Source organism: Papaver somniferum, chromosome 2 (genome assembly GCF_003573695.1).
Source record: "Papaver somniferum cultivar HN1 chromosome 2, ASM357369v1, whole genome shotgun sequence".
In the NCBI taxonomy this organism is placed as follows: Eukaryota; Viridiplantae; Streptophyta; class Magnoliopsida; order Ranunculales; family Papaveraceae; genus Papaver; species Papaver somniferum.
In genome coordinates, this window is record NC_039359.1 from 35,859,986 (window position 1) to 35,869,963 (window position 9,978).

At 35.2% G+C, this 9,978-nt stretch overlaps 1 protein-coding gene and 2 non-coding genes across 3 annotated transcripts; all 3 read left to right on the plus strand.

The window, feature by feature from the left end:
* The first annotated feature begins 1,519 nt into the window (after positions 1-1,519).
* Positions 1,520-1,626, plus strand: LOC113354848. The gene has a single exon (XR_003362055.1). It is a non-coding gene; the product is annotated as a small nucleolar RNA Z107/R87 (small nucleolar RNA).
* A 105-nt stretch (positions 1,627-1,731) lies between these two features.
* LOC113354917 lies at positions 1,732-1,830 on the plus strand. The gene has a single exon (XR_003362110.1). It is a non-coding gene; the product is annotated as a small nucleolar RNA R30/Z108 (small nucleolar RNA).
* Positions 1,831-2,658: 828 nt separating this feature from the next.
* On the plus strand, positions 2,659-4,306 carry LOC113347364 (cyanate hydratase-like). Its single transcript, XM_026591005.1, has 2 exons — positions 2,659-3,464; positions 3,831-4,306. The coding sequence occupies exons 1-2, from the start codon at positions 2,793-2,795 to the stop codon at positions 3,858-3,860; spliced, it is 702 nt and encodes a 233-aa protein (XP_026446790.1). The 5' UTR covers positions 2,659-2,792; the 3' UTR covers positions 3,861-4,306.
* The last annotated feature ends 5,672 nt before the right edge of the window (positions 4,307-9,978 follow it).

A 9,978-nucleotide genomic window follows, 5' to 3' on the forward strand; every position in this document is an offset into this window, starting at 1 on the left:
AGCCGATCCTATACACTTGTAAAATTTATGAAATTTTAACAATGATATTCGGCGCAACCCTAATACTATCGAATAAGCCGAATCTAGACTTATGAATTGAAACCTTTATTCGGCGCAAAACTAATACAATCATACAAGCCGATCATAAGCACATGCAAAAATTCTGAAATTCAAACAACAATTATTCGGCACAAAACTAATACTACCATACAAGCCGATCCTACGCACATGCAAAATTTCTGAAATTCACAAAACATATTCGGCACAAAACTAACACCATCAAATAAGCCGATCCTAAATATAAGTCTCTATTTCACTAAGTTCGGCTCAAAACGGATTTCAGATATACGCCGAGCCGTTCATATGCACTTTCAGGGTTCAGTTTCAAGAACAGCTCGGCGCACATCTAAGATTTGTTTTGCGCCGAACCATACCCTGTAACCGCCGCAGAAACATGATTTTGACGAATTAAATCAATCAAACCAATCAAAAACATCAAATACGAGATGAGTTTGTAAAACTAACCTTCTTATTCTCATTTCTGGAGTTGGTTCTTCTTCAATCTCTTCTTCCGGTTGATTTTGTGGTTGATTTTGAGTTTCTTCTTCACTCTCTAAATCTTCTTCTTCTTCAATGGGTTGTTCAATCGCTCGATTAGAACGAGATACTGGCTTACGGCGAACTATTATATAGATGAGTTTAATCGTCGACTAAATTTTCACGAATCGACGATTAAATTTCGGCGATGATACGATGAAAAAAAAAGAGAAGAAGGTGGGTTCGGCTGTGGAGGATGAGGAGGAAGAAGAAGGGGTTGAAACTGATTTTAGGTTTATGATTATAGATTTTTGTATTAAGGTTAGAGATAGATTAGTAATTTATAGGATTTAAGGGCATATAGGTAATTAAACCACCCATAGGGTACCCCTTATAAGGTCACCCAAGTTAGGACTAGTCCTTTGTATGCCTTGAAAGTTTTTGGTATGCCCAATATCATGGTTCAAAATTATTACAACCAAATTCTCCGTTGGGCCCTTAAGGCGCACTTCTGGCTCAGTATAAGAGAGCTGATATTCAAGTCCAAGAGGCCTTCCTCTGAACCCCGAGTGCTGAAACTGCATCCAATAAGATTAGGGTTTCGTTTTAAGACCTTCTGCTCTACTATAAATATACTTTTTATCCCCCAACATCATATGCCAGTTCTTTTCTCCATCGCCACAAACTCTTTTTTGTTTCAAGTTTTTTCTTTCTTTTGTTAAATAATTGCTTGTTTACTTAGATTTGCCTCCTCTTTCGGCTTCAAGAGTTTGAGATCTGTAGATCGATTTCTTGGATGCTTTGTTCTAGAGGCACAAATTAAATCCAATGTGGGGGGACTCTTTTACAATCCAGAGTTGGATTTCCCTTCTATGGATTTGTCTCCTCCTGGTACATTTTTCACAAATTGTCATATTTAGGGTTTCTCACATTTTTTGTGTCATTAGGGTTTTAGGTTTGAGAATTGAAAATGAATTAAAAAGATTGCGGTGATGACTCCATAAAATTCAAGCTCAACAGACCGGATTGCAGGTTTTTCTCGGTCGAGAAAATATTTGCGTGTCGATACACCCGCTGAGCTGAGCAATCTCTTTTCAGTTTATCAATTCTCAATCTATTTTCAGGCTTTTTTAACTATTGATTTTGAAATGTGTTATTTAAGATTCTTGATTATTATTTGGGGGAAATTAAAAATTAGATTGCAATGAGGATAACAAGCTCCCTCTTCTGAATTAAAGCTGAGGATAATTGCAGGCTGAATCGAACCTAATTATTATCGCCACTACTGAGTTATCTAATAATTTCTCCCCAAATTTACATTTTAGTTATCCTACATCCAGATTTACTTTATAGTTTTATAAGTCTGTCCAATAGGCAACATAATTAGAGTCGCTGATACGTTTAAATTGCAGTAGCGATATCAGTGCTGAATGTTGCCGATACTAAACTTTGAGCTGAGATTTTAGCACTAATTTTCTCCTTTAACGAGAGATTTAACGCATTGAAGCTCAAAAAGTTTCCCCTGGTTTTGTTTAACAGTGAATTGTCGATTCCTGTTTAGATGTTGATTTGGCTAGGTGTATGAGTTGGCCAATGGAACCGAATTACCATTGACATTGGAATACCTTGAGCGTTTATATATAAAAAATACCTTTAACGTGAACTGACCATTGACGACCATAGTCATGTTCTACAGTTTGTGGATTTGCAAACATAATAATCTTAGATTCTTAATTGCACTCCCTCCCTGTAGAATAGGCGGGTTTTCATTTTTCTCTTGTACCCTGGTGGAGTCCAAATTTCAAAACGAAATTTTACTTATTGTTTCTATTTATTTGTTTGGGAATCGTCAATAAATTAAAGATAAATAGAAAAAAACATAAAAATATATAAAATCAAAAAATTTCTTAATTTAAGGAAATTGATCCTTTACGGACGGAGCATTTAAGAAGATAATAACAATCAAAATTTAAGTGTAATCTGAATAAAAATGATGATGTAAGCCATGAGATCACTCGGGTCCCATACTCCTTTCCATGCCTAATGCCTTGAATAATAAACAAAGACAGGAACAAAGGAACTCAAGAAATTGAATACGTTTTCAAGTATGTTAACTTTTCCAGCAGAAATTGAATATGTTTTCTGGTTTTAAATATGTTAACTTGTAACTTCTAGCAGAAATTGATATCAATACACAGATTCATAGTGTAACACCAGTAATATTGCGCATCAAACAAGACTATTACATACATGTGATGACTGTTACATGGAGTTGCCACAATCACTGGATGTATTTGGTAATCCTTACCGTAGAGAAAGATAGCCTGTTGTTTAGAGATCCACGTCTACAAACCCCTATTTACAATACTCGTCCCCTGTCCAAGCACTGTGTATTATATAAAACTCGCACTCACCTAACATATGTGAACAAAGTGGCAACAAGAAAACAGCGTATTCATTTCTCGATAATAACAATAATGGAAGATACCAAAGGAAAGGTTGTGAGTCATCTTCAAGCAGCGAAACAAAAATCCGGAAAATCATTCACCGAAATAGCACAAGAAACTGGTCTGACGAACGTCTATGTTGCTCAGCTCTTTAAAAGACAAGCCCAATTGAAGCCTGAAACTGCATCTAAACTGCGGGCAGTGCTGCCGGAGCTACCCGATGAAGTGGTCGAAGAGATGATGAAACCACCCATGAGAAGTTACAATCCTAGTCTCATACAAGAACCTACTATTTATAGGTTGAATGAAGCTGTGATGCATTTTGGGGAAAGTATTAAGGAAATTATAAATGAGGAATTTGGGGATGGGATTATGTCTGCTATAGATTTCTATTGTTCTGTTGACAAAGTTAAGGGTGCTGATGGAAAGGACCGTGTTGTTCTTACACTAGATGGGAAGTATTTGCCATACACTGAACAGGTTAGTACCGTTTCTTTTTTACTTAGCATTCAATTTACAGGACAATGATAAGGAAACATATTTGTAGTTAGATATGATTTTAATGTTTTTCCGCTCATTTCTTCTGAATAATTCACTGTCACAGTGGCTTGAGTAGGAAAATAAGCTCCGAACATGCTTGATTATTCGTCTATATGGACAATTGGTAACACAACTAGTTTGCAGTTCAGTAACTATTAAAAGACCCCAAAATATCAGCTTATTGTTTTCACAATTTACTTCTTATTTGGGTTGGTGCAAATTATGATGAAAGTGTGCATTTGGATTTAGAATATCACCTCAATGATCACTTATTTGTTATTGTCTCTTCTTCCAAACCACCTGCAGAAATCTGAGAATATGGCCTCAAGGAGCTAAATAGAAGCATTTCTTGATGGCCCTCTTGTGAGAAATGGATTCCCTGCAGCAATAAGCCAATTAGTAATAGCTATATGAATATGATGGCCTTTTCATTTCTTCTGTTTGCTTTTCCCATGCTCAGCAGGTCAAGTATGATATAGTTGTAATATCATTTTAAAGGAACTATTAGTTAAACTTGTTATGCTTAAGTTTCACTTCATCTTAATATTTGATCTTGTTGTTGGACTTAAGTCAATAATGAACCTCTTTAATCAGTCTAGCTTAGCTAGCACTTGGGGGGACTGAGAATCATCTGTGTTATGTTTTTATGAAGGAAAAGAAACATTTGGTTTCGACCTCCCTGATGTTGATGAGACGAGCATTTTGTTTTTTTTACCTCCTGGAGCCTGCCATTGATTTGAACTTCCACTTGTAACAGAACCTAATGAAATTATTTCACTGCAGTAGGATTGTTTTCTAGTTTCACTATACTGAGCTTGGTACATAATTGTTTTCTAGCTAATGAGGTTATTATGTTAGCCATTCGATCTGTTGTGTTCTTGGTTCCAAGACTACAATTCTTATAATTTGTGGTTGTCTGTTCAGACTTCAGTGCTCTTCTCTCCACTAATTTGCTAAGTGGTTATCACTCCAGTCTCCACTTACTCTTTATCTAGAATTTTTAAAGAGAGGCAGACAAGAAATCTTTCTCAGCAAATGGTTAGTTCGCTCCACAAATTTTGTTTTGTCTAACATCGTTGCTCACTGGTGGATATTAAGTATTAACCACCTTCTACTAGCAAATAATTTGCCTTATTTAGTATTGTTGTTTTGACAGATCTTCTTAAGAGTAGGAACAATGTTTCTAACAAAAAAAAGTAGTACTAGTATGTTAATTTCAATGGTCAGCCTTCTTAAACAAAAATAATGGAGCCTAACCATAAAAAGTTTAATAAAATGTGTCTAAAATTTTAACACTTTTAAAATTTAACAAGATGATGGTATCCAGGAATTAGTTTGTCAGCTGGGATGACTATCACCGGCTCCAAACAAGGCCAGACCACAGTAAGGGAGGATGCTGCTGAAAGAAAGGAGAAGAAATTACTTCCTTGGATGAAGCATCTCTCCAGAGTCCAGAGTAAACATTGATCAAAAAGCAGAGAGCTCACATGAGTTTTTTGTACGTAACTCATAACAAAGGTTTTAACCTCTATTTACCTCAAGGGAGTCAAAATTCCAGACCTCGCTAGGATATCCTGACATTATCCATTGATATTTTTTGTTCAAACTCCTAGTTGTTTAATTTTGTTTCTTATTGTATCATTCTTGGAATTCCAAAGATACCCGAAAATATCAGCAACCAACTCTTGATCTTCATGTTCAGGCTGAAGCTTCGCTACTGCTGCAACTTTACTGGAACATTGCTTGCAGAGCTCCATCAGCCAGGCGATTATTTCTAAATTGTTTTCGATATACTGAACTAGCAAGGAATCTATTCTTGTATCGAATCCAATGCAACCACATAGTTTTCCCAAGAGAGATATAATTAAGTGTACTTCATTTTCTCCTTCCTGACCATGGAAGTGGGAACTGCAGCATCCACAAAATTCTTACACATCGTCAATGCAATTTCAAGCATCTCAATTGCATACTCATGGAAATAATCCAAGTTCCCATTCTTTATAATAGAAACCATCAACTCCACTCCTTCTGCATCCGGAAACATCAGTTCATTCGGGACACGCTCTACCAGCCAATATAAACAATCACACAAATGATTCAGCATATCTTGTTCCAAGCGGGACGGATAATAAGTAAAGGAGGCATAAGGTAAATAGTCCTTAAAACAGCTTGTTTAGCATGCATCCCCCCTAAATCTGTTTTTTTTCACCGAAATCCAAAACAATCCTTAATATTGCCGCAGCAGCCCTTTTATTATCATCACATGCATCAGCTTGGAGTTTGTCTGTTATCCAATTAGACAGTTGGGTTTCCTCGATCAAACTATCTACAACAGATGGTCGAAGCTTCATCATACTCACCATAGTAACAAATGTACTGCAAACAACCTCATCGTTTTCAGAACTATCAGCAAGCCTCATAATACAACAAACAAATATAGGCAAAGGATTGTATTCGAGTAGCATATCAACGAATAATTTAGCTGTTTCATCTTCATCATCTTTCGTTAGCTCTGTAAATAAACCAAGAATATGTTGAGCAATATCAGTATCGCAACCCTCATCACCCAATAAATCGACCATTGATCGAAAAGCCTTGAGCTTTAATAAGTCAGCGTAACAATCAGGTTTCGAAACTTTGATATCTCTGAGCCTTTTAACTTCTTGACAAAGTTTATCTTTAAGATCAGAAATTTCATGAGATCCCTGTGGATATTGAGATCGAGCGTCACTGTAATCATCACATATTTGTTTCCATGACGAATCAAATTTATCTATCAATCCGAATTCAGGCAGCTTAACCTTATCAGACTCATAACTAGTACATCGACTCAGAGGAACCATCTCAGCTGCAAGTGCCTAGAATCCTAAGCTGCGACGGCGAGAAGAATCAGATGAACTCAGGAAATAAGGGTTCCAACTTCTAGTGGGATGCATGTGCGGAGGTAGGAAACTAGCCAAGGGTAGGCCAAAAAAAAAAAAAAAAATCTTCTCCATGCTCTTAGGTAGGCAAAAGTGGAAAAACGGATTTGGAGCCCATAATAACGTGGGCTGGCTCCACCACTGGTAGGATGGCTCTCAAGTGTCATGTTGCCTCACAAGTGACAAGTGTGAGGGAGTCCCCCAACTGGTTTAATGTGGGGAATTTTGATAAACTGCCCAATTCTCCATTTTTGGTTTAATAAGATGTTTCCGTTTCTTCCAACTTTTCAAAAGTATCCCAAAGTTTGTTTTCCCGTCCAGAGTCAAATTTTTTTGGTCAAACTAGGTCAACACATGGTCAAACCCCCCGTTCAAATTATATCTTTATCCTTTGGTCTTTACGACCTGTCGAAAGAGAGGATTTATTTCTTCTTTTCTTCTCTTAGGGTTTCAGGGGTAGAGCAGCGGCGATTGAGGGAAATTACCAAATCAAGATCGTCATGTAATCTAGAGTGAACCGAGAGTGATTGAAAGAATTTTATTCGTTTTTTAATTTATTTGACGATGAACGAAAACGAGAAGAAGAAAAAGAAAATTGTGGAAAGGTTAGATTTCTTTGTTTTGAAGTTGAATGATGAATATGTTACTCTAATTGATGATGATTTTGTCACTGTTATCTATTTCATAAAGTTAGGGTTTTAAAATAAAATTATAATTTTTTAACAGCATTTGATGCGTCTATTCTCGAATCTGTGATATTTTAAAAAAGAAATAAATAATCCCCATAAAAAGAAAAGGTAAAATTACTATTTATTGTTTATGTTTGTAATTTATTGTTCAAAAAAATTACTTGAATTTGGAGAATTATGAATTGTTTATGTTTCTAATGTACTTGTATTTGCTTGTTTTTGAATGTTTCAATGGAAATATACCATACAGGGACATAAAGTGTTATTGCACACAGAGCCAGATTTATTTTCTTTTGACAAACTTACACAGAGATGAACTGAGTTTGAAGATGCCCGAATAAATGATTCACAATATGTTACAATGGGAAGATATGGAAACTATTGATTTAATGTGGATGAATAACGGAGTTGGTGTAGCTTAATAAATGATGAAGACTGCTTCACATTTTGGGAGAATGCTGAACTGAATTGTAATGGTTGTATAAAATTACAAGTAAGGATATATTCAATTCAGAATGGGATACTTTGCAGGGTATGATGAACACACCTAAGAAGACTACACTGTCAAAGTAACCAATAATACCAGTGATAAGAACCCCTAGACTTAAGGTATAACAGTTACAAATTCTACTTCAAAGAATTTGTTTGGTGATTCAAGTATTAAACCAGTTGTACTTGATGAAGGTGATGAAGATATTGAAGATGTTTTTTTTTTTTGGGTCGGGATATGTAACAAAAGAGTTTTACAAACTTTTTGGAAAAAACTCTTAGACCGTTAGATAAGAAAAATCTAGTGGCCCATAATTATGCTGAAGTGTCTAGTAACTACCTCTGTTTTCTTCTTCTTTCGACTTCATTTTAGCCGAGCCAAAGACTAACCCTTAATAAAAGGAGAAATTGACATTTATTGTATATTTTCTCTAAAAAAGAATGATTAAAAAAGGAAAACGATGATCATTTTGGAAATATTTGTTTCATCCTCTTTCTCCTGCTTCCTTTTTCTGATCACGAAACAAAGTTCTCCTTGACAATATCAAACCACAGAAGCAATATTATGAATCGAATTAGATCCTTGGTAGATACCCACGAAAATTCCCAATGCATCGTGGCTCACCAAATTTCTGATGATAAAGAACACATGCATTAATGTAGCTGGGTATACCGTATATATAGGCAACTAAGAAGATGGATGGTAAAAATTTCATGTATATATATATATATATATATATATATATATTATATAGGATACAAACACTGGTCAGATTTTATCATTGACTTTTGGTTTCATGATTATGGTTTAGTTTTACTGGAAATGTAATGTCTTTCTTATCTTAAGTTTCATTTCCCATGAAGCTCACCAGCCGTCTTGTGTACAGTTTGTCTAAGAAACCAGAAGTAGCGAATGAAGCAGAAAACAGTTGTAAAGCAATACTTTATAAGTATCAATATTAGTTGATTCTTAATTTCTTATGGATCGACTGGTTATGGAAACTTGATATTGTTTAGGAGAACTCTGTTTTGTGATCAGAAAAAAGAAGTAGGAGAACGAGGATAGAACAAATATCTCTTAAATTATCTCTTAAATGATCGTGGTTTTACTTTTTTAATCATTTGTTTTTAGAGAAAATATACGATAAATATCAATTTCTCCTTTTATTAAGGGTTAGTTTTTGGCTCGGCTAAAACGAAGCCGAAAAAATAAGGAAACGAAGGTAGTTATTAGACACGTCATTATAATTATGAGCCACTAGATTTTTCTAATCTAACGGTCTCAGATTTTTGTCAATTTATTTTGTCAAACTCCTTTGTTATAGGACCCAGACCTTTTTTTTTTGTTAAAAGGATTTCATTAGATGAAATAAAGGCTTGAAAGCCTGAGTTACAAAAGTAGTAGAGCCATCTAATATAGAGGTTTATGTTCCTCTCATATTTGATTTATCTACTAGGAGTTTTTTGGTTATACACGCCGGTGGATAACAAGTCCAATCCACTTCTGAAGAAAGGGTTTTTGCAAATTTAGCTAAGAAATCAGCTACTTGATTTCCTGTTCTAGAGACATAAAAAAAACCTAAGAAAGATGTTGCCACTTTTTGCGTTTCTTCCAAAATGTTCATGCTTATCCAAGAGACTTATGAGGTTTTACCATTGAGATGCTTGAAGAGGCTTTCACAATCTCCTTCTATACTGAAGTTTGTTATCTCCTTTTCTTTAGCCCAGTGTTGTAGTTTTTTTTTTAGTGATAGGTAAAAGTTCGTTGCTCGGACTTGTAAAGATTTAAAAATAAAAATATATACACAATATTTGTCACAGGATCAAGAGACACTAGGACACAGGATTCCATCATTAATCATTCACACAATTCATATATTTATTCGAAACAATTACAGCTCAAATCATGAGGACTCTCATTCTTGCCAAGGTAGATTTTTAGAATATTTATTGTATATCACTAGCATGACGCTTCAAAAGCACTACGACCAAGCATACATCATCATACGATATCACAACCAATTAAGAAAGATCATAAATCGATTAATAAAAAGTGCAAGTAGTCAAAAAAAGAATTAATATAATTATCATATGCGTAAAGAACGGCTTCCTCCATCATCCCAGTGTTGGGGTTTAGCTAATCATAATAATCATGTTCTCAAAATATATATTTGATGCTCAAAGTATGATTAAAAGAGTCAAAAGTCATAAAACATTGGTTCTGAGACTCACAAAACACGTCCAGAAAGAAACAATACCAGAAAACTGCAGCTAAACTGCGACACTTCTCCACTGCTGATGGAACTGTTGAAGAACGACGGTCTTTGGCCGTCCGTTCTACGTTTTCTTGATCTC

What these genes read in the sequence shown, in the direction of transcription:
- LOC113347364 (XM_026591005.1), top strand. Translation starts at nt 2,793, where the DNA reads ATGACTGTTACATGGAGTTGCCACAATCACTGGATGTATTTGGTAATC. An exon ending in ATTTGCCATACACTGAACAG is followed by an intron (nt 3,465 to 3,830) that starts GTTAGTACCGTT and finishes AACCACCTGCAG; the next exon opens with AAATCTGAGAATATGGCCTC.